Below are 27526 nucleotides of genomic sequence, written 5' to 3' on the forward strand. Positions count from 1 at the left end.
CTGCACGTGCAACGCGTAGAGGAGACTCTACTAAACTAGCTCCTGGCCCAGTTCATGTCTCCAACCGAGGACTTTCTATTTTAAGAGCTATGGGCCTTATGCAACTTCATACATTATGAATATGTGGGAGAAAACACAGAATAGAGCTGCTACTATCTGAATAAGTCATCAAGAAGATTCTATTTAGACACACACACGATTTTGCCTTGGTTTATAGATTTTTCCTTTAATTATGTATGTGTAATGTCCATATATTAACCGTGAACACAATCTAATGCATTATTTAACCTTTCTGAAGAGGATAGTTACTAGTTAGATTACAATATATGCAGTGGTAACAGCCGTAGTAGCACCACAACATGTATTATCAATCACAAGTATGAGTAATGATCGCAGTCAGGGAGGTAATGTGTGTAACTGTCCTGATATACTGCCTAAATGATTGCCTTTGGTGCTGGGCGTAGAACTGAGGAGTCCTTATGCACAGCTCCGCTCCAAACCTCCATGAAAGATGGCTCTATGTCCACACGGCACTATTTTCACCACAAATGTTTGGGTCAATCAAAGATCACGCCACGGAAATATACATTAAACATGTTTAAGAAGCTGCTGAATAGTCTAGTTCGTGCTTTATCAGCATTTGAGTTGAACTGATTGCGTTTAAAATGATTTGCTTTCTGTTTCTTGCACATCATTTAGTCAAATTTAGACCTGAATGGCTTTTAGGCACACATGTAGCCCCACTAACACTGTAAGTAGATAAGTATAGGCTTGCAAAATAGGCTATAGTCGAATGGAGAGAAAGGGTTGCGGCTCAGTACAACAATGATGTAATTATAAGGAAGAATGACAAATATTTTCCAGACTGGATTCAAAGCATAGTCTGGAAAAGGAGAAGCAGCTGGAGCCCAGACCTTTCCAACATCACGCCTGGTCCTACGTAGTCGCCCATTCTCTGGAAACTCACTGGATTCTTGTGGCACGTTTTGTTTTTTTACAGGCGCATACCTCAGCCACCAACATGTAAAACACAGACTTGGCTGGCACGAGGTGAAAAAGCAGTACTGCATCATGAGGTTTGGTAAAGTCTTTATGGGTACAAATGGTGCATGAAGAAGATTGTGTCCTGCTGGTGCATGAAGGAGATTGTGCATATGACAGGTTCTCATGTTTTTCCAGTTATCACTTGAATATGATATGAGTGCGTGTGGTGAATTTTCATTAAAATCATGTTTTTTTACATCAGTTAAAGAGGCAGTTTGTGGAAAAAAATTGGAAAAATAAAAAAAAACGGAATTCATCCATAAGTGATATTCCATCAAAAAAGACAATTTACACACAACTGACACAATGTTCTGACAATTTAAACGTTCATTTTAAAACGTAAATTAAGGCATCATCCTGAAACAACCGATTATCTAACTATTGTGTAATTTCTATGGATTTTATATTGTTTGTTTACAATATGGTTGCTAGGTAACGGTTACATGGAACGTTTCATGTCACCGCTGCTGATGCCCAACCAGGAAGTAACGTTATAAACTTTAACATTTAATTTGTATAGACCTTCTTTGTGTTGTCTTTTTTATTTTTATGCAGTAATAATACAGTATAATAATATAATAATAATGCAGTATAATAATATAATAATAATGCAGTATCATAATATAATAATGCAGTATAATAATAATAATAATAAATATAGCCGCAAGCGGCAATGATCGGCCCTCGCCACGCCGCCGCCACACCGCCGCCACGCCGCAAGAGGAGGGGGCGCTAACGCGCCCCAATTGTCCTTTTATTACGCCTACTGCTGAATCTGTGACGCTGTCACAGCTTCTCCCCTTTGTTTTACCATCAAAAAGCTATTTTATTTTGAATTCTTGGCAAAATGTGCGGCTTTGCCGCACAGACACCGTGACTCTTTGAATAAAAATGTGGATAACTTTTGATGGTCCACCCCTGAAGATGAGTCTCACCAAATTTCAGGTTAATAGGGCTGACGCCCTAAGAGGAGTTTGTGAAAGTCTAAAGTGTAAACATGTTCTGGCGATTTCCCCATTGGAATAACATGGAAGGTTTCGGTCATCGTTACGGCACCGCCATAACAATTATGACATGGGTCTCATTGACTTTTTTGATGGGGATGCCAAAATTGAGTTGTGTGTCAAATTTCATATAATTTCGCAAAACTAAACATTTAACCTCCATATAAAATCTGTAGGGGGCGCTGTGGCGCCACATTAATTTATTTCACTTCAAGTAGGTTTAGGGCAAAGAGTTTAACAACTGATTCTAATTTGACGCAATTCGGACTTTATCTGCGCAAACGGCAGAAATGTAAAATTTGGGAGATTTCTGAAATTCTTGCTACAGTTTGCGGCTTCGCCGCACAGAGACCGTGACAGGTATCAATGTAATTTGGATAACTTTTGATGTCCCACTCCTCAGTAGCATTTTCACCAAATTTCAGCTTTTTAGGGCCAACGCCCTGGGAGGAGTTCGTAAAAGTACGACGTTTGGAAAAACTCCGAAGTCATGTTTAGCCATTTTTGAAGCAATATGGCCGACATTTGGTTGGGCGGACGGCGTTGCCGTAATAATATTTTTTACTTCTCTTGTCACCATCTACCTCGGCGCCAAATTTCATGATTCTACGATCAGATTTTTTTTGGGTCATTTCCCATCTCTCAATGCATTTTTGGTACATTTGGGGGCGCTGACGCGCCAATTTTTTTTGTTTTAGAAAAGGGAAATATCCAGAATGTAGAGAGGCACGATTTTTAGAGGTGTGCAAATTTTTGTGACTTTTCGTCAATGTTCACTGGGTGAAAAATAGGGGGGTTGGTCCCGAGAAGAAAGAAGAAGAAATTAAAGCCGCAAGCGGCATCCAACGGCCCTCGCGGGCCGCCGGCCTTCCGACTCTGCGCTTTCGACTTGATAAAGATGGCGCCCTTATTGTGTGTTGAATTGAAAAAGAACTTGACAGACGGCGACACATTGGACATGGCCAATCCAGTGCAAATGAACACAAGTGTCAGTCAAATTTGCTGCTCCGCCGCACAGAGACCGTAGCACTTAAAATATTAAATATGGATAACTTTTGATGCCCCGTTTGTGTAGATGATTTTCCCCAAATATGAGCTTGATCGAACTATTGCCCTTAGAGGAGTTTGTTAAAGTGTGAAGCGTAAATGTGAACATTTCAAAGATTTGGCGTTTTCCCATCTGTGACAGTATATTTGCAGCTCCACGGCACAGAGACCGTACCACTTAAAATCAAAAGATGGATAAGTTTTGATGCCCCGTTTGTGTATATGATTTTCCCCAAATATGAACTTGATCGGGCAATCGCCCTAGGAGGAGTTTGTTAAAGTGTGAAGCGTAAAAATGTGGATATTCGAGAGATTTAGCGATTTTCCCATAGGGAATACATGGGAAGTTTCTGTCATGGCTACGGCTACGCCGTAAAAATTAAGGCATAAGTTTGATTGGCCTTTTGCTCGGGACCCCAAAATAGAATTTTGGGCAAAGTTTGGAACATTTGTGTAAAACCAGTTTTTATCCATCAATGTTCACTCAAAGGCAACTCTGTAGGAGGCGCTATCGCGCCCATTTCAATTTTGTCATCCTAAACTGGTCCAAACTTGAAAGTTTAACAACTGATTCAAATTTGGTCCTAATCGGACTGGTTTTGATCAAATGGGAGCAATTTTTAGATCTGCAATATTCCAAAATAAGTTGTCCAACTTTGCGGCTGCGCCGCACACAGACCGTAAAAGGTATCTCAAAAAATTGGATAACTTTAGATGCCCCACTTGTCCAGAGGACGTACGCCGATTTTGAAGTCGTTGGGCAAAACGCCCTAGGAGGAGTTCGTCAAAGTTTGACGTAAACAAAATGGCTAACTCAGCTTGTTTTCATTTTCAAAGGAAGATGGCGGCCATAGGGTAAGTTTGGGGGCGTGGCCACAATGTTTTTTTTTGTTTATCCTCACGAGAGGAATGCGTGTCCCGAATTTCGTAGCTTTACGCCAAAGTTGACCTCGGGGCGTCTCCCATAGGCGCAATGTATTTTGACTTTTGTCTGTGGCGCTGTCGCGCCATTTTTTAACGAAAAAAAAAATGGCCCAGAAAAAATCTAACTTTTCGCCGATTCTGAATTTTGGGCAAAGTTTGGTGAGTTTTTGAGCATGTTCAGGGGGTCAAATTAGAGCTCAAAGCGCAGATGAAGAACAAAAAAAAATAATAATAATATTTTTAGCAAAAACAATATAGCCGTTTCCACTATAACAACAAATTATACATCGTTTGAAAGCTCTAAGCCTTCCCCATGCCGCCATGGGGTGGAATCATCATTACGAGCGCTTACGCGCTCGTCACTCCCCATTCCGTCGGGATGCCCCGCCCACTCCCCATAGACTTCCATTGATTTGAGCAGATACAAGCATGGCCCATGCCTGCGGCATGGATTCTCGCGTACAGGACGATGCCAGGAGGGTTTTTGGAGGAATGCAGCGCTTCGCGCTGCTGTTGTCAACAATTTGTGAATGGGCGTAGCCCATTCACATTCACTATTTCTGTCATAGCAGGAGTAAGTATGCATGATCCATGCCTTCGGCATGGGCTAGTTCACTGTACTTGCCAGGGGCGCCCGCATGTTTGGTCAGACAGTTGCAACGCTGCCTTCGGCAGCGTTGCGGGAGCAATAGGCCCTCCGCCCTGCTGGGGCTCGGGCCTAATAAGAAAGAATAATATTCCGATGCGAAAACAATGTTTCCCATTTTTCAAATATCATAAACTATACATTTTCGGAAAGCGCTCGCGCTTTCCTACTTCATGGTGTGGGTCCCTGGTCACTGACGGGTACTTTCGATAATTTTGAGTGGGCTCCGCCCACTTTGTGTTTTTGGCCCTCTATACAGTAATAATGTTCAATTTTTGCATTACATGCTTATATGCACGGAACATGCAAGAGATGGGGAACGTATTCGTGAGCTACTTAGCGCAAATGAGTGCTTTATATGGGGATGACGACCGCGAGTGAGCAAAGACCTGCTCCTGTCCCACACGTTGCTGTTTTGAACGGTTTTAGTTATCGTTTCTAGCTGGTCGAGTCTGCAGCCTTCAAAATGTCCTCCACAGACGGCCGGTCCAGAGGCGTTTTACATGGATGGCACAGAATCACCTTTCCAGTGTCATGTAAAGTGCTCGTTTAGTGCGCACTTTTGCACGGGCTTCGCCCGTTTACAACGGTAATGTTCCATTTTCCTACTACTAATTAGTATGCACGGGGCGTGCATGAGTGAAGGAGTGCGTTAGTGAGGGTTTGGAAGTGGGCGAGCGCTTCGCGCTCGATTTCGTGCGCACTCGCAGCCGTGCTTCGCACGGCCTTACGAGATTAATAGGCCTCTCGCCAGCTTGTGGCGCTCGGGCCTAATAATAATAATAATGCAGTAGTTGTTGCTTTAATTGTTGTTTCCTCGGATGTTGCGCATCTTTGTTCACGTGAATCCACAGCTTTACACGACACATCATCGGCCCCGGGACAAATCTAAAGCCGCGGGAGGTGAAACCAACGACCCCGAACCCACGCGCACATGATGATGATGGGGTTTCCTGCCGCGCGCGCGAGGAGGGAGGAGGAGAAAAATGTAGGACTGGTGTGAAAGTGTGCCTAGTTTCACGGGTCACTTCTGCACGCGGGTGGAGGGGAGTGGACGAAAGAGAAAGAGAGAGAGGGAGACACGGGGCCAAAGGAGAAGTCTGGACCGAGCAGACCGACCGAGACTGCGGAAGGACACGCGGAGGGAGGCAGCCCCGAAAATGGGACCAGCCGCGCGCTCGCTGCTCGCGCTCGGAGCTCTGTGCGCGCTGGGAGGTTGTTTACCGCGCGGGACGTCCCAAGCTGCGCCAGCCCAGGTGAGAAACGCAACGAGTCAGTTTAGTCACTTTTGGCATGTCCCTTTTAAGATACTTGTGTAAAAGAGGTCTTGATGATGCATAGTCGGCCGCCTTCAGAGATGCAAGTCAATCAAACTTGGGTCTACTCTAGTGGGAGAAGTGATAAGACAAGTCAGACAACGGTAGGTTACTTTCCCCTCATAAGTGTTACACACACTACCATGATACATTTGTTACCACGACTACAGCTGGCTAAACTCCAGGACGAGGTCAGTGATGTTCAACTAGTGTGAGCCTTGATGGAATGCCAGTAAAAAAGACCCTAAAGCCCTGAGCAAACTCTGTCGTGTCTGACACAGTGGGACACATTGTTTACACCTCTTTTGCTCTCTAACTGGAGCTATTTTATCATTTTCTAGCGGATGTAAGTCCCAGTGTCTTTTCAACAATAAAAGTGTGTTACCATTCAAAAAAAGGTTGTAAAACTCTGCTCTTGGCTCTTATACTGCTACCACTACTACTACCACTGCTACTATTGCTGCTGCTGCTGCTGCTACTTCGTCTTCTACTCCTGCTACTACGCTATTACTACTACCTCCAAAGTTTCAAGTGATACATTGTCCACAGATTGAACTTGCTCTTCTTCTGTTTATCTCAGCAGACATCTGGATTAAAAGTGAAAAGGGCGAGAGGAGACAACCCAGACGTCCTCCCAGAACCCGAGCCAACCATCCCCACATCGGACTTTGAAAATTCATACAACTACGTCTGTGTGTGTCGTTTCACGTCTTTTAAATGTTACTGCTCTACTCTAAATATGCACGCCGTGCTCACCTGTCTGTGCCCTGACAGTGTCCAGACTTGCCGGGTTGGACCAGTCGATCCACAAGCTCAACGTGGGACAATACACGCTGGACGTCAAAGTCAGCCAGCTGATCGACCGCCTCACCAGGATGGACGGTAGATGTTTTGGTTCATTTATCTGAACTTCGTTGAAACGCGACATAACCGTTTTCGTTTTCAGTCAAAGTGGCCGAGCTGGAGGACGATATACGAGAAGCGCATCAACACAGCAAAGACAACCGCAAGGAGCTCGGGAGACTCGAAGGCAAGTCAAAATGTACCGCTTGTAGTACTGGTAATTCATCTGAAATTCTGCAGTTCCTTTTCAAGTGTTGTGTAGTTCAGCAGTCGTTTTTGATTGTATATGCATTAATAAACCATATAAACCTGGATAGAACTGCACACAAAGAGACTAATCACACAGAGTCATGTGACATCTGCATGATAAAACATGTCACATAGTTCACTTTTATGCAAATTCACTCAAGAGCTAAACTATAATTATACATGCATACACACACAATTATACATGCATACACACACACACAAATTGTTTCCTTGTTGGATGAATGTTGATAGAAAATGCATTGCTACCACAATTGTTCAATACATAATAGTTTAAAAAGAAAAAAACTTTGACTTTGATTGAAAATTGAGCAGCCACGTAAGTCTCAAGTGTTTGGTCTCAAGTTCGAGTCAAGTCCCAAGTCAAACACGGGCAAGTCAAAGTCTAAGTCTGCTATGTTTTTTGAGAGAAGCATCAAGTTATCTCAAGTAACAAGTCCTGAGTTCATTTTAGTGAGTTCTTGTCATCAAAAGTCATGACTTTCAAGTCCGCAGCTCACCAAACACATTAGAACATAACGTCTTCCCTGTTTTAAGTCACTTTTGTTTGTCTCAGGTTGTCAGAAGGGCCGCCGCATGGGGTACAAATGCTATCTGGTCTACAACAGCAAAGAGGACTACGCCGGAGCCTCCAGGAAGTGCCTTGAGCGGGGCGGACGCATGGCCATGCCCCGGGACCGGAAGGAGCAGGAGGCTCTTGCAGACTATGTCAAGTCTTTCTTCCACCCTGGAAACTGGCCCGTGTGGCTGGGCATCAACGACCTGCGCTCAGAGGGGACCTACGTTTTTGATGATGACACAAGAGTGTCTTACTTCCAGTGGCGCAGGCACTTCCTGTCCAGCCAGCCCGATGGAGGGAAGAGAGAGAACTGTGTGGCCATGTCCTCGGACGACGGGGACTGGTGGGACCACTACTGTGACCGCACCATGAACTACCTGTGCGAGTTTGACGACAGGGTGGGACTCTGAAGTGTCACCTGCATAAAGAGCCTCACATCCAATTTGAAAGAGGCAGGTGGAAGAATATAGTGGTGATTATGTTTTTAGATATCTTGATATATATTTGTGTAAACCAACTGTATGCAGACATCAAATCTATTGACTGTAATGTGATGTTTCAGATGGAATCTGACCTTTTGAGGCACACGCTGTATTTGACGTTTCCATCCCATAAGAATTCCTGCCATGGACACAATAAATTAATATCTTTGAAATATAATTTTGGCAGCAGGAAAAAAGCCATCACAAGGAATTGGATGACACAAACCCCCCGACGATCAAGGACTGGACTGACATGACAAACATTAGACAAATGGAAAAAATGACTTTCAGACTTGACTTGAAAATGGACAAATATGAAAAACTATGGACGGGATGGAATGTTTATGTTGGACTTGGTATACCTTTATTTCTGTTTAATCATATTGTGCCATTATTATTTTTTCTCATTTGTATTATTGCCATTTTCTTTTGCTCTTAGGGCGTGTTTTGTGTGTCTTTAAAATAAAAAAAAATTAAATATATAAAAAAAAGGTATCTGACCCTTCAGACAATATTTAGCGTTGCAGTAACAACACATCAGATCAAATCTGTTGGTTTTCATGTTCTGTAACAGTAAACAGTGCTGCTTTTTGATTATGTAAACAAATCAATGCAGTGTAATTTATTCAACATGTTTATTACAGTTTATGATTATGTAATATTTCATATGTTTGCCCTAAAGGTCATTTCAGGTCAAAGTTATGCTCTCATTGACCTCTCAAAGTCTGAGCTGGGCTAAACTGTACCGTATTTCACAGTTGGAATTTAAAACATTTGTTTCCTTGACCCACAGCTTTTTGTTTTATATCAGGATATATTTTACATCAGGTCCCAGAGCAGTGTAGTCATGTTATTGTGTTTGACAGTACATTGGCAGGTTTAACAAACAACTGTTGCTATGTCGACTGACTCCCTCACCTCTGTCTACACTGACAGCGCGGAAAGAAAAACAAAGCCATCTTTCCAATGCCAAAGATTTCAGAAAGGTCTACATTTTTCCCAGTTGGTTTCCGGCAGGTTTATTTTTACCATGTATAACTTCTCAAGGCAAGTTTATTTGTAGAGCATAATTCATACACAAAGTAATTCCTCATAAAGAGTAAACACCAAATGCTTAAAATTGCGATTTTCATAAAATCACTTGATCAGCCCAGTGTAGATACAAAACAATAATGTTGTTTATAATGTATCCTTCATATGGATATAACATTTTTTAAATTAGTTTTAACAATAAACTAATTTAAATAAATGTTTCCATAACTACAAGATACTACAGTAGTCATAAATGTATTATATTAAATGTGTCAAAACAGTGTCGTGTGAAGAACAGCAGTTTTCTTTGCAGCACAGTTTCACATCAGCCAAACCTCTTCATAGAGATGAATGTGAGGAGTGACTTCATCGGAGTGAGCAAAGACCTGCTCCTGTCCCACACGTTGCTGTTTTGAACGGTTACGTTTTAGTTATCGTTTCTAGCTGGTCGAGTCTGCAGCCTTCAAAATGTCCTCCACAGATGGCCGGTCCAGAGGCGTTTTACATGGATGGCACAGAATCACCTTTCCAGTGTCATCAATCAGAAAGTCTCCTCCCATCTATGAAAAGAGGACAGTGTCACAGGCTGTGGGTGGGTGAAAGCAGAGTTCTGTGCTCAAAGATTACGAATGGATACACTTTGTGAGTATGACAGACTGTACAATAGCAAAATTGTGGTGGATCAACGCAAAGGCCAAAAGAACTATCAGTGATGCCACACACAAGCATCGTGAAGTTGCTACAAGATGTATCTCTGTATTCTAGAAGATAAATAATCAATACAAACAAGGTATATGCAATATTTAGAATATAGGGAATCACTACATCATTGCTTCATCATACTTGTGTACTTATAAGTGAGTAATTGACCCCATATTCTACCCTCAGAATAATGTATGCTGCATTAAGAGGATTGACATTAAGAGATCCAAAACATAAGTGACCTGATAGAGATCCTCCAGTAGACGAGGTGGTATGTCGGGGAACTCTCTGTCCACGGCGCCAAACTCTGAATACGACAGTAGGCACTTGAACTTCATCACTTTAGAGTAAGACGAGACCAGGCCGAAATTCCTGTAGATCTGCAACGCAAGACACGTGACTCAAGTACGATTACTGAGCAAAAAGCTTGACAAGCACTTCAGGAAAAGCAGATCACTTACATTTCTGTTTTGGTCAAGCAACATGGGGAATTCACATCCGGTCTGCTCCAACCAAATTTGGGCTCCCTCCAACACGCTGAAGGAGATGACGAGGACGCGCACGGACCGAGCTTCGAGCAGAGCCTGTGGACAAGAGGCTCCGGTCAATTTCAGAGGAACATGGCGGACACGCAATACATCAACGTGTCATTATACTCTCTTCACGTCAGGTACAGAGTGGAATAAATATGGAGCAACACTAGCCTTTATTGTACAACATCCGCACAGTTTACTTTCAACTGCCCCGAGTTTGCAAACAGTGACACTGAATGACCTTTGTGTGCCTAACTAGTGTGCACATTATTGGCAAACCTGCTTAAACCACTGCATACTTCACCAATAAAATTAAGAAAAACGACTGAAAACGACGCGTGTGTACATTGAACAAGTAAATAATCGTATTTTACGGATTATAAGTCGCACCTTTTTATATAGTTTTGGCCGGGGTGCGATTTATACTCCAGAGCAATTTACATGTGATATTATTCATTATTTTCACACTGGCAACCGCATTTCACAAGAGGGCGCTCTAGGTTCTAAGGCTAAGCGACGCAGAAGAAGAATCAGCACTTCCTCTTCCTCTGGAGTTTGCAGACTTGTTTAGAAGTGACACAGAGGAAGAATTCTATGGATTTTGTGATTTGGGGTAAAACTGATGCTTTGGTAAACTTGTTAGCATGTTCTTTATACTATAGTTATCTGAATAACTGTTCATATGTTACGTTAACATACCAGACACTTACCACAGTTCTGTCTGTGCGTCATGTAGCTGAAGGTGTTAGCGTTAGCATACGTACACCTATTCACCATGTTCTCTAATCTGTTATTATTTTAAAATGCATTTCAAGATGAAATGTCTGTTCTTAGTCTTGGATTTTATCACATAGATTTCCCCCAAAAATGCGCCTAATACTTCAGTGCGATATATATAACCATATATGATGTCAGACCTGCTTGGCCGCCAGCTCAGCCACGTGGTCCCGTCACGGGAGTCATCCCACATGTCGGATCAGGACCAGCAACTGCTTCTGTCCCGGACACAGGAACTCACCCAGAGTCACATTTCTTCGAGACATAACGAGAGATCGACAAAGCCATGAATCCTCCGAATGATTCATTGAGTATTTGACAGAACGTTATGGAGAAATATGGTTAAATGATTATCTCACTTTGCAGAGCGAGCCTCGATGAGCGCCGTGCCCGGGCCCAGGCTCTCCGCGGCTTTCGACACTTGTGCGTTTGACGTTAGAAGGCCTTGGTCGACGTGCTCCAGAAATGAGTCCCATTCAATCTGCAAAGGGGAAACAAAGATAAATAAATTACATGACATATTAACTTGAGATCAGATGCGCAGAATGAATTTAAAGCTGCCAAATAATATAATGTGATGATTAGGCAGTTGAGTCTCAAATACAATCGTGAGGAATAAAAACGTATTACAGTTTACTGACCTCCAGCTGTCGAAGTGCATCCACTTGTTCCCTCACGACTTCCAGACTGCAAAAACAACAAATCAACTTGTTTCTATTCATGTGTAGTTTAAGTGTGTTGCAATACTCAGCTAAAGTGCGCTGTTAATCTTTAACCAATCGTTGAGTGTGTATTTTTTCAGATTAAAGCTGTAACTCTTTACTCACTGGTATGACTTTTCCATGAGTTTTTCAGCCTCACTCTTCTTGGTTATTCCGAGGCTAAACATATTAAACATTAGATCACGGTTTTACATCTCACGTTGTAATGCAGGCCCAATATGTGTAATACTTTTTGAATAGTGTTGTTCCTCCGGTGATGAGGCCGAACATTGTGGTGATTTTGTAAGGCAGAAACGCCTCCAAAGACTCTGTTGGAACAAAGAGACCATTATTGGGATCCGTCTTTGTAACAAGCGTGACTAGGATTACATTACTACACCTGCATACCACAGTGGCCACTTTAGCTGTGTTCTGTTTCACTCTCACACAATTAATCACGTTAAAAACAATGACTAAGACTAGGTAAAAGTAGTTCCCCTTACCAAAAATAAGTATACTTCTAGTAAACATTGTTAGGTATACTTGAGTACACTTAAGTATACTTCTTATAATACATCAAGTGTAGCAATGCAAGTGTACTATAGTTTACATAGTATACTTCTTGGGACTAAATTGGTCCACTTTTAAGTTTATATAAGTACACTTTTAGTATTAGTATTTTTTTAGTATTTTAGGAGTACACTTTTAGTTTATGAAAACTTAAAATATACTTCTAAGTAAACTTTTAGTTTACTACCTAAAGACTTCCAAGTCTATGAGAGTAAACTTGAAATGTACTTTTAAGTTCTTGTTTTTGTTCTTACTTAAACCACTGTTAAAAGACTGAACATAAATGATTTATGGGTCCCAATTTCCCCAAGGCTCATAGCCGTCCATCTGTAATTATGACAAATTATTTGTCCAAATAATATTTAATTTCTATTTGATTGATTTGTGTTTTCCTTTCTCAGGTAAACAAAGATGCTTGTGAGGAGCCTTTGTATCCTGGTGCTCCACTTTCCAGAGCAGAGAGCAGACTCATGCTGATGTCCATGTTTGTGGCATAATCTTACTGGTCAAGCACTGACACATCTGCTGGAAATGTTCAACATCATGGTTGATCCCATCTTTACATTATCCATTTCAAAATGAATTTGGAAGATCATCAACATTTGAAGTTCACCTTTATTGTGAATGCTGTTTAAAATACTTTGGCACCGTACGAATAGTAAGAACAGTAAGAATATAAAAAATATGACCCGTTACCTGCTTCTTCATCTTTGGCTTTCTGGAGCAGAACTTTGCCCAGGCTCACGAGCATCTTGAGCCCGTACACGAGCGTGTCCTCCGCCTCGGACACTTCCTCCGCCATGGTTCAGGCTCAGGTCCAGCGGGATTAGACACCGGTGGATAAAAGACGGTGGTCACGTGACAGAGATCACATGACATCGCTGGGCGGGGCGATATGTTTCGTCTATGTTAACGGTTTAAATGCAGGTTCGTTAGTTATGCTTATAAATACAAAGTGAGTAATTGTCATGTTTTTGTACTATCTGTATTGTATGCTGCAATAAACTGTGCACAGGGCACTACTGCAAGAGGACCCAGGTTAAAAATCATGTTTTGTGTGTGTAGGCTATTGTGTTGGAACCATAGAAAGTTTATTTTCTGTATTTTCTATTGATTATGTCCAATAAGTCTTAGTTGGCCAGCTTTCTTAAGACAAATTAGATCAGTGATACTTGTCAATATTTTAGACAAAAGCCTAAAAACATACAGGTCCCTTGAGGTCAACTTGTTTATTGACGAAACATTTGTTCATTCATCACTCAATAACCATCTGTAATACATAATATATTATGTACTTTGCATCCCAAAATAGCGATGCGCAGGTCATTTTTTCCCCAACCCACGTCCAGTAGTTCCAAATTCAAGCGTTCACAAACCTGCTGCAAGTTTTATTATAATCTGACTTATACTCATGGAAAAACTTAGTTTAACGAGGAACTTAGCAGTTTAAACCCGCCCCAACATGTCAATCTATTAAATTAACTCGAGCAGCTGGTCAAAAGACAACCTGCGCATCACTATCCCAAACACCTCCAAACTCAAAGTCAGACGATCAAAGTGGCCACAGAAACGGCCATTTTAGATCAGGTCTGTTAACATTTGACAACAATGAAAACCCTGAAGACAGAAAATTGATACTGGACCAATTAAACTTGTGTTTGGGGAATTCAGACTGAATGGCCATGTAGGCACATTACTGAAAAAAATTAAATAAAATGAGGAATAAGCCCTTTTTATGCCATTATGTCGTTGTCGTTTGTTTGTGTAGTGAAAATGTGTTCTTTTTTTAACTTGGGTTTAAAATCCCGTTGTCCCTTTTCATGTCCAAACCTAAAACTAACTTCCAATCCCACACAATGAGTGACACAACCTTTAAAAAACTACATAAAATGCTTCAAGTATCAAGGGTAAGAGCCCTGTAGGACATTTAGCCTCGCTGACTCTGCTGAAATAAAACCACATGTAAAATTAATACTTTTTAGAGGTTATGCTTTGAGTTTGTGCTTTTGAGGCAGAGGAGAGGGCAGGACATGGTCACTCCTGAATCCCAAACCAACTAATGTACAGGACGTTCATTTTAAAAACATTGTGCACAATAACTTGTGACTAAAGTATTAAAATACATAACATAACATACTTAGAATACATGAATTCTGAGGATTATCTAAAGCCTTTTTGGGAATTGAATTTGAACATTTTTAAAGTTCAAGATAATGCAATATTCTGTCCAATTTGATATTGTGTTATTAGCGAATGATGAATAAGTAATACATTATTCAAATTATTAGTTTATCAATAAGGCCAAGCACAAAAATCTGTTTAAAATAATTTTACCATCAATGTAAAATAAAAACGTATTATCAATTCAGTATTGAGTCGTTCAATTTAACCGCGACGTAGTCACATTTCAAACACGTGTTGTGGGACTTACAGGTCACACATATTGCATCATGTCACACCATAATCACATTAAATAAAGTTAGTTTGGGTTACAGGAGGAGCAGGCCTATTTTGTCCAGTGTTTTGTTATTGGCTGCTCTTAAGACTTTTTGTATCAAGATTTCTTTGGACAGTGTGAGGAGGAGTCTGTGTTGAGGACTTCGATCATAGTTCTGGTCGAAGGGAAGGTCTCTGCTACAGACGGAAGACTCTGGTACCAGCTGGGCAAACTGGAAACAGATGTTAGTTATTATATTTATAGGACAAGGGCTTGTGTAATAAGTGATTACTGGTGAAGATGTCAAAACGTGCTAAAGTACCTTTTGAGGTTCATCCACATTTTTGCGGTTTTACTGAAGCTGCCGGGATTAGATGTGGTCATGGCTTCAAAGTCCACAAGCTGAAGCAGAATGAGATTTAAAACGTTATCAGATAATTTCTGTACACAAAGCCAAAACACAAATGCCTTTATAATTATCAACATATTATTCATTGTTTGTGAATTCTGTTCACTGACAATAGCAATAAACCACTTTCTGATTCTAAAGACATAGAACTGCATGAATACAAGCTTTTGTTGAAACAAAAGGCTAAATGTCAGTTGTGTGCCACTGTGACACAATGCATCTTATTAAGGACTTGTACTGTAGAAGCCTGACACAAGAACACAATTTGAAAATGTTTGTATTGCTACAAAAATATCAAAATAAGCCATAATGGCTCTGACCCTAATGCAGGAAAATCCAATAAACCCTTCTAAAATGTACACTATTCTTTAAAAACATGAGTTGCATATAAACTGTAGAATTAAACACTTCAGAAGATAGTATCAATAATAGTCCTAGAGGTCACTTATCCAAGCCTCAACAGCTCAATTCATGTTACCATTAAAGAGAGGCGGTTTAGTCTGGTCCTTACCTTTCCTTTGGGGATCTTTCCAGTGACCTCTTTGCCACTGGCCATAAGCGCTCCCATCACCACAGAGTAGGCCACGACGCTGATGACAAACAAATGCATGTTATGTGACTATATTAGCTCTAGTGTACGATATACACTGCCTGTCCAAAAACAATAGTTCACTGTGGCATAGTTTAAATAAACTTCTGCAATATTAAACCATTTATTTCCATCCAGTGTTGCATTATTCTTCACATACTGATCTTGTACTGATGTACTTGTACTGTTTGGGACAAGCCTTCTCCAGCTTGTCCCAAACAGTACACTAGGGTTCAGATCTGTAGAGTAGATTCGTTTCTGCTTCTCTTTAGACGTTTTCTCTGCTCGATGCCAATGATTTCTCAAACACACTGACATATTTTCCATGACCACCGGATTTGTCTTTCCACATGGTAGTTTTGTTGGGTTTAAATACCGTGTTGCAGGTGAAAGATCATCACCCATGCAGCCGCTATCCAGCAGGAGGCTCTACCTACTGTTTTACTACTCGACTCCAAGTGACGCCCTTTTTTTTTTTGGACAGGCAGTGTAGAAGTACTGTTGTGCATCATTTGTTTTTCACACTGCTGCACTAGCCAGGTGTACTTCTCTTTAACGCTCGGACTACAAATATCCCCAGACCCAGTACTTACCTAGACCCCCTAGACAGGGGCATGAGATTACAGAAGTAGTACACCAACGACAGGATGAGGTTACACACAGCATCTGCATCCTGTGCAAACAAAACACTATACTCAAGTAACATGCGAGTACTACTTGAACCATGCAGACAGACTAACGCTGCATAATTCAGACACATTCACCAATATCATAGCACGATTGTCCAGGAGTATCTACTCGAAGAATTTAAGGAATGTGGAAATGATAACAGATACATGGGTAAAGAATCTCACATTAGTGAAGCAGCTCTTTCACAAGGAAGAAAGCTATTAGAATAAAAACTAGTAAACTGTATGGTGCCGTAGATTTGTATACAAACATATTTTTCTATGCTATTGTTGTTGTTGTTGTTGTTGTTGTTGTTGTTGTTTTATGGCGGTTGGCATCCAATTGTTGCATTACCGCCAGACTTTATTCCTCAGACTTTTCGTAGTCCTCAGACTACTGCATTACACTTTGCCTTATATTAGATATGATTTACATGTTTGTCCTGATGACATCATAAAGGATGTAGCAGCATATATGAACTAATTTTACAGCTCTGAATTATGGAGGTCCCTTTAGTATTCTAGACATTTGTACAAGTTCAAAAAGAATAGTGAAAGACTGAACTGTATACAGGAGATAGAATTACAATAAAAAAAACAAATGTCCTGACAAAATAAAGGCATAAAAACATCAAACAGTGGAAACGATCGACTGCTATGCTACATTCTCATCTTAATGAAAAACGCTAAAATAATCATTTCCTGAGCAACTGGTTTCTGCCTCGCGCTGTGCGACCGGTGGTTCTGATTAAAAGAGGAATGTCGTCTGCATCTTACCCCGAGCTCAGTGGACAACATGAGGGCTTTCCCTTTGGCCGTCAGGTCTTTGTAAATGGACTCGATCTCGGACTGGTACTGCTGCGTCCGCTCCTCTGTGGTCTGCGTCTCCACCGAGAATAGCATGTTCCCCACTCTACACATTCACAATCGAAAAACAAAGGAGACGGTTTGACCACAGCTCATTTAGTGTAAACAATTTGCACTGTACAATCAAATATCAGTGCTTATTTTTGTACCTGTCTCCCGTGATGGTGATCGTAAACCCGTCGTGTTCCTTTCCAGGGTCTTTCAGACTTGGCACTTTGGAGTTGACCGTGAAGCCATCTCTAGTTTTACTGTTAAACTGCTTCAGAAAAGGTAAAACAAATGCAGATCCTCATCAATAATACGTCACATGTGTAAACTTAACGATTTGAACCTTTTTTTTTACCTTCATTATTGGAAGTAAATCGTCTACCGTGTTTACATTTTCAAGAGCGTGTCGAACTTCTTGGAGCCCTCTGGGATTGTATGCGCTACAGAAAAAGTCAAGTGACGTTATCATCATCATTATTATCATTATTTTGAAAACACTATCGGTCAAACGGACTTACCCATGATAAACCAGTATTCGGTCTTTAATGAAGTCAAGGATATTATCAAAATATACCAAGTATCTGATGTTGATTATCTGTCCTCTAAAGTAAAATAAAAAACATGTTTAACGACGATTTAGGAACACAGTTGAGACACATTGCACACAAGACATGAATGGATAATTGTTGATGCATACACTTTAGAATTGCACATAAACACAAGTCTCACAGTTTAGGTAATAACTCAGGACAAGCGCTGACAAATTATCCAATTATCATACACATTTCTACTATTTTGCCCGACAGAAAAGAGAAAGTCGGAATTTGGTTTGTATTTCATGCCAAGTTTTAGAGACAATTTTACAGTGTGATTTGAATAAACATAAATAAATCTACTTTTACTTTTTGCACATGTTTTTGGCCGTCTGTTGCCAAAACCATCTTTGATTATCGTTTGGGATAATCAGTCATGTTTTGTATAAATGACTGTTCAGGTAAATGAATGATCCGAGCTTATTATTACCTGATGAGGTTGATGTGATTGTTGAAGCCTCTGCTGAGACTTCGGGCTGGCATCTGGTCTAACCACAAAACCGGCTGGTCCGGGTCTGCGATCCTGAACACAAGAAAGGTCTGTTCAAACTTTGGACCCGATTCTACTGATGGAAATGACACTGAAGAGTCAGGGCATTGGGGAAGTCTTAAGAGGAAGATTTGAGACATGATCGGAGCTCTTCAAAAAGATAAGATAAGACGAGATTTATTTGTCCCACAATGGGGAAATAACAATGTTGCAACACAGATTAGGCACAGAAGTATAATAATAAAAAAACAGATAACTCTTTATAACAGTCCTATAAAAAAACCTCTTATACGCATAACACTCTTATTTACAGCTGTTATATGGACAGAAAATATTGCACCAGGATGATTGACATTAACCATTAGTGCTGCACAATAAATTAAAAGTATCAATATCACAATACTCGCTGAGGCAATAATCGATCCTGATATTGCAGTAACACCAAAGTTTTCAAAGGATAAAAGTTGGAAGAAAAAGGCAGGCTCGAGTTATCTCAGTTTTGTCCAAGTTTTTATTTTGAGAGTGTGACCAACACGTTAAAAGGCATTGAATGGTATATCGGTTATCTGTGATATCGGGGATTTCCCCAGATATCGATATCGATCTCGATCCAATGTTGAAAACTTACGTTGATATTTGGCACCTACATTTGTTCTAATTGTAATAAAAATATCACAGCTCTTAACAGCCATATAGAAATTATTCATAATATTGTGTAGCCCTAATAAATATCCACTTTTAATGAATTCTGTAAAAATAACCATCTCATGCTAAGCAAATGTAAGGCAGTGGAAGTAAACACACTTTTGCTCAGTATAGGACAGTATCATTTTAGAAAAGAGACTCTCGGTTACTCTCAGCAGCAGTAAAAAAGGGATGGAGTCATCACAAACTATTTAAAATAATAATGTGACTGTTAAACGTCCTCACCTCCTCCACTTGACGGATATGTCAAACATGTCCCTCCACTGCATTTGTCGGGTTTTGCCGTTGACCCGTACTTTTGAATTGCTCCACGTTCTGTGCATGGCCTGCATCACCTCCAGCGTCGCCAAACCCATGGCTAAACAGCACAAGAGTTTACTTTAACTTTTTAAAACGTACTCATTTTCACAGTAAAGCGGTCTCATTACACATACCTCTGTGTATTCTCTTGTTGGGGAGAAAACCTGGGGTGTCGTACTGCATTAGAGCCCCCAGATGGTCAGCAGTGCAGATTAACTTCTGCGCTTCACTGTTGTAGCTTTCAAAGTTCTGAGGTAACACATCCCTGTAAAAGAATACATGTAAAAAAGCTCTACAATGGACAGATTCACATTAATGTAGGAATTTAGCAATGCAAAGGTAGAAAATGTTAGTGTTGTTCTAAAGTAAATGATGATACTTTTGCTCTTACTTGATGTGCGGCTGCAGTCCCGGCTGCTCTTCATAGTCTTCTATAAGAAAAGGCAGGTTTTTGGCCCAGTGGTTCTTAAAGTTTCCTGGCAAGTCCTGGTCTACATTGTACTCAGCCACAGGGATGTCCAGGTGAGAGTGCAGGTAGCGAGAGTATTCTGGGGCAAAGATAATACGGTCAGCCCAACAACACAACAAACATGCACAATGCTTTAAAATACAAACAACACGGACGCAAACAGGATTGAAACAAAGCGTTAATCCTATATTAACTCCATGAACACAACATTTGAACTGAAACAAAGTATATAGAAAATGTGAATGGCACAGTATTTGAACCGCCAGGGTTTTCCCATACATCACCATCTTATCTTAAAGGTTGAAAGGACGATTTTTTTGGCTAAGTCTTATTTCCTCGTGGCGTGGACTGCCGATTAGTCCTGCCACGTATCAATCATAAAACGCACCTACCGCTCACCTGCAGCCGTGTGTGGCTCGTCCCCACGTTTCCGCGTGCCTAAGCGCATGGATCTATCATAATATAGTTCCCTCAGTGTACGGGACAAAATGAAGACGGAGAAAGACTGTTCGAGCTGACGCAGAAGTGGACGGAAATCTACGGGAGACGAGAGATGCGATGTGATCCGTCGCGCTAATAAACAACCGCATGTGTGTGTTGTATCAGTTCACACGGGGGAGTGCGCATGCACACTTCCACCCGAGTTCTCAAATCGCCGAAAAATCGTCCATTGCGCCTTTAAAGAAAAACAATTAAAATCTGCTATGGGATAAAAATAAAAATAGGCTATAACAATTTTTTTTTCATCCCATAGCAGATTTGAATTGTTTTTTCTTTTGCCCGATATAGGTTGTTTTTATAATTGTTTTACTGTTTATGTTGCATCCAAGTCATCAAAGCAAGTTTCTATGTTTGTGAATTCTGTTCATTGACAATGCAATAAACCTTTTCTGATTCTGATTATCCAATGTTGAACATTAAGCAGATTTTTGGCCCCTACATTTTTTCTGCACGGCCCCAGTCTGTGTGCACCCGTGTCACGCCCAGTTCTCAATGCGTCTGTGCGTTTATATAATTAAGCCAGACATTGTTTTGTTATGTCTCATATCGTCACTATTTGGTTTGGGGCGGACACTTAACTGTAATGGCCGTAACTCCATAAATAATGCAATAGTAAATAATCCCCTTTCCTTTTCGTTACTGTCAATGTTATTCAGTATATTCCGTGTAACATCTCAAGTCTGCGGCTGACCTCTGAGGTATTTGACTTTGAGGTATTCGGAGCTGGCCTTCTGTCCCAGGAGAGGATCGTTCAGCATCACTTTGGTCTGAGCTTTGATGCCTTCGTAAAACTGCCCCATGGCAACGTGGCTGAGTCCTTTCATGTACTGACACACCTCATTGTACGGCTCCAGCTGGAGACATCTCTGAAGAAAGCAGATGCAGGTGGAACTGAGTTAAGAACATTAACAGCCATAACGTCATAACTAATGAAGAACTGACAAACACATTATATTAAAACTACATCTAGTTTGTCGTTTTGAGGCATAATTCAAAGAGATAATGTGGAAAACCCTTCAGTAAAATGTGTATTTGTAGGGACAGACAGAATAGTATTTGGCACATATCTAAACTTGATCACAGTCGGTAGAGGCCCTCATGGGGTGACGTTGTACGTCGCGGTACCTTGAAGTTGCCTATAGCCTCCTGTAGCGACCCGTGGTGGTACAGCATCATTCCTCGAAGCTGCAGAGACTGGATATGGTTCTGGTTCAACATGAGAGCTTTCTGAAAGCTCTCCATCGCCGACTCGAAATCACCCAACTCCCTGAGGAAACAAAACGTGGATTCTTTGTACTGGACACATATATTATATAATATATTTACACTGTATGCTGTGTGTAATGGTCAATATGGTAAATACCTATAGGCTTGTCCAAGGCTCTTGTAAGCATCAATGAAGTCTGACTTCAGCTTCAGTGCCTCTTTAAAAGTCTCGATAGCTTCCTGAGAAAAAGAAACGACGATTGTGAAAGAACATAAAGTTGACAGGAAACCGTATTAGCAACTGAGAGCAGACTCAGATGACTGCTACACAAAAAACACGAAAATCTGTCGTCATATGTCGAAACAGCTCCCGCAAGGCCTGTTATGGTCGCTTCAGTGTGATTTATTGTTACATAAAATATCACCATAAACAAGGATTTTCAAACTACTCCACGCCCTCTGCAGGATCATCCCAGAGAACCCTTTTCTAACTGTACAATATAGTTTAAACATAATACAAAACCAGTCATTTCATTAGATGTTACTTAAATCTAATCTTGAACACTAAATATTCATACAAATGCATATACAATTTTTTTAACTATGGGTTGATATAGTAATCATGGCATCAGGCCTAACTCCCAAAGGTCTAGTCACCCAATCTGGAACTCTGGAAAGTGCGATAAATGATGTGCACGTCTGTTACCTTGAGCAGGCCTCTGTGGAAGAATGTGAGGCCTTTGTACAGCATGGCGATGGGCTGGTTCTTCTTCAGCTCTAGTGACTGCTGAAAGTCCTCCATAGCCGCCACATAGTCCTGCTCAGAAAGAGTACAATCCAGTCCAGAATCTAACCCTCATGACCAGCAGCACAGGCTCATGTCACGTTTCTCTTTACAGCTTTAAGCCGTTGGGGGTTTGAGTTTTTAATCAGACTCCCCTTACAGTGTTGTTTACCTCAGATATAAAGAGCAGCGTCCCTCTGTGTCTGTAGAGACGAGCTGAAGGCTGTAGAGATATGGCTTTGGTCAAATCTGTCAGGGCCTCGCTGATCCGGCCCAGAGGAGACAGGATCTGAAACACACGGGCTTCAATGTGTTAATCGATTTAAATAGACCACATAAATAGGTTTAGTGTGTGCTTTTCTAAACTACAGAAACGCCTCTACCCAAATTTGAAAAAAGCACTACACGGCACAACCACTTACAATCTTCACAAAACAGACAGCTTTAACACGCAAAAGAAAAGAAAAAGCCGATCAACGCCAAGGTGCTACGCTCTATTACCTTTTTATTCAATCTAATATTCAAAGTGTTGCAGAAGTATGTGTAACTAATGACAAAACATGATTGTATTGTATGTATGAGGCGGTGAAACTGTGTGTAATACACCATGTGTAATTGTGTCACAGGAAGACAGTGACATTTGGGTAAAAGAAGACATTTTCATACGTTTTGCATTTCAGTGATTCAGTTTCTGCGACAAGTTGGCCACTGTCCAGGATGTACCCTGCCTAAGGCCCGAAGTCACTGGGATAGGCTCCAGTCACCCGCAACCCCAAAAAAAAGGGAACAAGCGGTAGAAAATGGATGGATGATTCAGTTGGACTCGGCACAATCTTAGGATCTCATTTGACTGAAATAATTTGGTTTTCTCGACAAAATAAAGGGACATTTAAACACACTGTTGAGTCTGGTATCCCCTAGGGTTGTAAATAATTAATTAGTTAATAAAGCTATGATGTGAAAAATGGGGCACCTGTGCCGTGTCACGCCGAGCGGACAATCATCAGCCCTTTTCACACTTTGCAACTTTTTTCAACGAAAGGACAAACTCTTAGATCTGAGACGAGTTTACACCTGACAAACTCTTAGATCTGAGACGAGTTTACACCTGACAAACTCTTAGATCTGAGACGAGTTTACACCTGACAAACTCTTAGATCTGAGACGAGTTTACACCTGACAAACTCTTAGATCTGAGACGAGTTTACACCTGACAAACTCTTAGATCTGAGACGAGTTTACTCCTGACAAACTCTTAGATCTGAGACGAGTTTACTCCTGACAGACTCAGATATGAGATGCGTTCGCAGTAATAGAGTGCAGAGAACAGGAGACAGGGCAGTGAAGTCTACATGACCTGGATTGAGACATGAGAGGCCAATAAAAGATTTACAGAAAGACTATTGTCAAGATGAAAATAAAACATGCAATTGTTAAATGTAATAGCATTGATGACATCCTATTAAACCAACCTACATTAAAGCTCATAGGCATTGTAGGCTTTATCCTAAAGAGCAGCAGTGGCAGTGACTGTGATTAAAATCGCAATTGTCCAAAGTATGGAATCGCCAGTATAACCCAGTGCCTTACCTCTGCCCTCTGTTCGTACACCTCATGCCAGTTTGGCTTCAGGGTGATGACTCTGTTGAGCTCGAACAAAGCCAAGTCTGCATTCTTTATATCCTGTTGAGAAAAATTACAAAATACACTTACTTCTGAATTAATTTCCTGTCTTCATGTTCGCTCGTCCTGAGCAGCTCAGGCCAACATCAAGTAATGAATAATCATCTTTAAATCATTCCATCTAGCACTAAAAATACATATTTTCCTTAGTGATTAAGCTACCAATTATTTATCCCATGAATCAATTAGTTGCTTGGACTGTGAAATGTTTTATTCAATCTGACCTAGAGGAAGTTATGATGGCGTATAAACTATTTGTACATACGAAGCCATTTTAATGTAATTCTTGCTCTTCTCCCAGAATTCCACTATGTAAATATTATGCAATGCTTAAACATATTCTATGCTTTTGTGTACATGTTTGTGTCTACAGATTATGTCATTCCCTTCCAACTATTATCATGTGAATAATGAACAGAATTAAGGACTGTTTATTGAAACCAGTTTGAATTTTACCTGCAGACTCTTCTTGCCATAAGCGATCCCTCTCCCATAGATGGCACTGATCAACTCTGGTTCTCCCTAAAACAAAAACAATATAGATTTGCTTGGGCTCAACAAAGCCATTTGCAGTATATAATGACAATAGTTCTTAGTAATCAGGGATACAAACCTGCAATAAAAGGGAGAAGTGCTTAATGGCTTCATCATAGAGGCCGTTACCAATGAGAACATAGCCAATAGCTGCAAAGACACCACCATTAATCATTCATGTAAAACTGTATTCACTTATACTTTATTTGATAGGGACCAATACAACATGTAGAAATCTGACCATAAAGTCACAAAGTGTTTATGGTTGAGGCAACACTAAACCTCAAGATGCTTTTAACAGATCAGATTTCACAAAATGCAATATTAGATGGGTTTACAAACAATTAAAAAAGCAATAAATATAGTGAACATGTCAAGAAGACCAAATATAGCACTCGGCAACATTCATGCAACATACTCACACACTTTACACTTTACGCACTTTATGCACACTTTACACGTTTACGCGCGCCCACTTTACACACGCTTTACACGGGATCACTGCTGCTGTTGAGACTTAAGTCTTCTTTTTGAATGAGGAAAGTCTAGTAATAGTCTTTATGTGAACATTTAAGAGTTCCAAAGGTTAGCTCCTTTTACTGAAGAGGCAGTGAGGAACTCTCCTGTTCGCATGTGTGGGGGCCATTGACCCGGTGGTCTATTCATAAACTTGTGTGTGTTTCAGGCACAAGTCCATTCAAACATCTAAATTCAACTTTTACAAAATTAAAAAGGTTTAATAATTACCCAGTTCTTCATTTGAGTTTTGGTTTTCTACAGGAAAGGGGATTTTTTTCTGTTCTATAAACAGTCGAGCTTGATTCTGTGAGAGATGGAGAAAACACATCAAGAGAAGCACGTGAATGGAAAGTGTCAAAAAGCATTTCCTGTGCAGAGCTAACTTCAAAACAACACCATAATGCAGCCAACTGCTACTGTTTGATAAAGTATTATACTAACACAATTATGTTCACTTATCAACCTATAAGTTATTGACTAATACCTTCAGATCTGTTTTGTTTTACGAGTGCATTAAATTCTCACCAGGATCTTCTCTGCGTTGAGGGAGAAGATGGACTCACAGGGCGGGTTACTGCCCTCCTCACAGTCCGGGTCCTCCAGCTGCAAAATGGATGACTCTGGGACGATAAAAACATAGTTATCACACACCCATCCTTAAGATCACAGCTAATACTTCACACCACATACTGTATCTGCCACATTGTCTCCGACATCAGATATTTAATGCTCTTAAGATACAAAATAGTTTTAAACGTGGTGCTGAAATGAAAATGTGTCTTAAAACCCTATTACATGCAAAACTGTTAAATCATAACTGCAATTGGAATTGGCATGATTCCATTTGCCTTTATGCCCGCTTGATTTTTACACCAAATCCTGTTGCAAAAGCTATAATTGTATACAGAATGTCCTCTGCAAAAAAAACATAACTTTCCTTTTTATGGGATAGTTTTGATCCCACAGTTTAGACCAGGTTAATTTCAGACCCTCGTCTTAGTTTACTAGTTTATATTCTAGTCTTCTCTCATTATAATTAAATCTTGACTGGAAATATAATTTGCTATTGCATAATGTCATTCATCCAAATAGAATAAATATTATATGCTATGAGACTATGGGATAATCCTTTTAGAGATTTATTACCATAAGGTCACTTAAACTGGGGTGTCCAGCGCGACTTCAGCAAAGCTTTATAAGAAACTGACCAAGATCTCAACTAAACTGACAACCATAGCATGTCATGAGTCCTGCAACACACCTATAATATGAATAAATGTACAAGAGAGAACAAATGTACCAGAGAGAACCAATGTACGAGAACAAAAAAGAGAACCTACGATGCTTCCTGAAAAACTACACCTAAAATGCTCTAAACATCTACATGATGAAAAAAAATATATATATGTTGCTCTTCCTTGAGTCATTTCTTAGGGGAAACTACTGTGGCAATGGTGTACTCTTAATTAAGACCTGGTTTAGCCACTGTTTACCCCTAAAATAGTCCTCTTATACACCTGATGTAGCTCTGGTGATCCTTAGACAGCCACCTCTTTTATTTGATGGTCAAAGTTAAAGTACCACCGTTTCAGTCTCAATAGCAGGACTACTGAATAGGACTACAGGTTACCATCTGAAGCTTGGAAATGAAAATAAAGTGATTCGTAAGCTCGGACAGCTCGTGAGCGCTACAGCCGCAATCGCGCTGAAGTTTGTGTGTGCATCATAAAAGATCCTTCACTCTCGCGTCATTGCGCTCGATGCTCCGGCCACTCTCGCCTCTAAAACAACACGACCCGGGGCTTATCCGCGTTATCTCCCCCGCTCTGATTACACCTGGCCCACCGTCGAGAGGGGGGGGGGGGGAGAATTAAGCTAGCCCGGGTAAAAGTCACACACAGTCGGCACCGAGGAGGACGTGGCACGGAGCGGGCGAAAGAGGCGACACTTTACCGCAGTCCTGAGCGTATTCCTCCCAGTCGGAGAGCGAGCCGCAGCCCTGCTTGTGGAGCTCGCTGTTGAAGAGCGACAGGGTGGAGGAGGAGGAGAAGTACTCGGTGGAGACGATGGCCCCGCTCAGGTACAGCACCGTCAGCGCGACCACAACAACAGCCCGGCGCGCAGGGGCCATGTTGGGCTCCATGTGTGACGCACGGGGCGGAAGCAGCGGCGGAGGCGGCGGCGGAGGCTTGAGCGGGCGACGAGAGGACACGCCCCCCCCTCCGACCCTGCAGTATGACAGAGGACTACGAATCCCGACGTGCACCTGGGCTGTCAAAGCACAATAATGTTATAGGTTTCGATGCGTTGTAGTCGCGGATCTGTTATGTTATCGGT

The 27526-nt window shown here is 41.0% G+C and overlaps 3 protein-coding genes across 5 annotated transcripts; 1 reads left to right on the forward strand and 2 right to left on the reverse strand.

The window, feature by feature from the left end:
* Positions 1-5708: 5708 nt before the first annotated feature.
* On the forward strand, positions 5709-8572 carry clec11a (C-type lectin domain containing 11A). Of its 2 annotated transcripts, none has more exons than XM_072443662.1 (5): positions 5709-5921; positions 6562-6673; positions 6756-6863; positions 6928-7011; positions 7648-8572. In XM_072443662.1, the coding sequence occupies exons 1-5, from the start codon at positions 5826-5828 to the stop codon at positions 8058-8060; spliced, it is 813 nt and encodes a 270-aa protein (XP_072299763.1). In that variant the 5' UTR covers positions 5709-5825; the 3' UTR covers positions 8061-8572. The 2 variants fall into 2 exon arrangements, with proteins under 2 accessions (XP_072299763.1, XP_072299773.1); XM_072443672.1 differs by having other exon boundaries at positions 6565-6673.
* Positions 8573-9288: 716 nt separating this feature from the next.
* selenol (selenoprotein L) lies at positions 9289-13271 on the reverse strand. The gene is made up of 9 exons (XM_072443684.1): positions 13144-13271; positions 12128-12206; positions 12004-12057; positions 11818-11863; positions 11536-11657; positions 11317-11431; positions 10328-10450; positions 10109-10246; positions 9289-9724 (listed from the first exon to the last, which is right to left on the reverse strand). The coding sequence occupies exons 1-9, from the start codon at positions 13247-13249 to the stop codon at positions 9605-9607; spliced, it is 903 nt and encodes a 300-aa protein (XP_072299785.1). The 5' UTR covers positions 13250-13271; the 3' UTR covers positions 9289-9604.
* A 952-nt stretch (positions 13272-14223) lies between these two features.
* On the reverse strand, positions 14224-27358 carry ttc13 (tetratricopeptide repeat domain 13). 2 transcript variants are annotated; one of them, XM_072443704.1, is made up of 23 exons: positions 27143-27358; positions 25715-25809; positions 25418-25493; positions 24750-24820; positions 24593-24658; positions 24044-24136; positions 22626-22742; positions 22376-22486; positions 21827-21909; positions 21589-21730; positions 21155-21329; positions 19885-20041; positions 19628-19758; positions 19419-19551; positions 18429-18521; positions 17924-18007; positions 17761-17845; positions 17567-17673; positions 17328-17463; positions 16476-16555; positions 15805-15883; positions 15207-15286; positions 14224-15116 (listed from the first exon to the last, which is right to left on the reverse strand). In XM_072443704.1, the coding sequence occupies exons 1-23, from the start codon at positions 27330-27332 to the stop codon at positions 15002-15004; spliced, it is 2499 nt and encodes an 832-aa protein (XP_072299805.1). In that variant the 5' UTR covers positions 27333-27358; the 3' UTR covers positions 14224-15001. The 2 variants fall into 2 exon arrangements, with proteins under 2 accessions (XP_072299805.1, XP_072299797.1); XM_072443696.1 differs by having other exon boundaries at positions 17567-17676.
* Positions 27359-27526: the final 168 nt, after the last annotated feature.

Source organism: Eucyclogobius newberryi, unplaced genomic scaffold (assembly GCF_026437365.1).
Source record: "Eucyclogobius newberryi isolate DKJ021-1_F unplaced genomic scaffold, fEucNew1.0.hap1 SCAF_1, whole genome shotgun sequence".
Classification (NCBI taxonomy): Eukaryota; Metazoa; Chordata; class Actinopteri; order Gobiiformes; family Gobiidae; genus Eucyclogobius; species Eucyclogobius newberryi.

Bases quoted from the DNA above. Each gene is read 5' to 3' on its own strand.
- ttc13 (XM_072443696.1), bottom strand. From the start codon at position 27,332: ATGGAGCCCAACATGGCCCCTGCGCGCCGGGCTGTTGTTGTGGTCGCG. The intron at 17,464-17,566 runs GTACAAAAATAA...GTGAATGTGTAG, and splicing joins ATCACCATCACGGGAGACAG to AGTGGGGAACATGCTATTCT. The intron at 15,287-15,804 runs GTAAGGACCAGA...ATTCTGCTTCAG, and splicing joins GAAAGATCCCCAAAGGAAAG to CTTGTGGACTTTGAAGCCAT.
- clec11a (XM_072443662.1), top strand. From the start codon at position 5,826: ATGGGACCAGCCGCGCGCTCGCTGCTCGCGCTCGGAGCTCTGTGCGCG. The intron at 5,922-6,561 runs GTGAGAAACGCA...TGTTTATCTCAG, and splicing joins CCCAAGCTGCGCCAGCCCAG to CAGACATCTGGATTAAAAGT. The intron at 6,674-6,755 runs GTGTGTGTCGTT...GTGCCCTGACAG, and splicing joins AAATTCATACAACTACGTCT to TGTCCAGACTTGCCGGGTTG.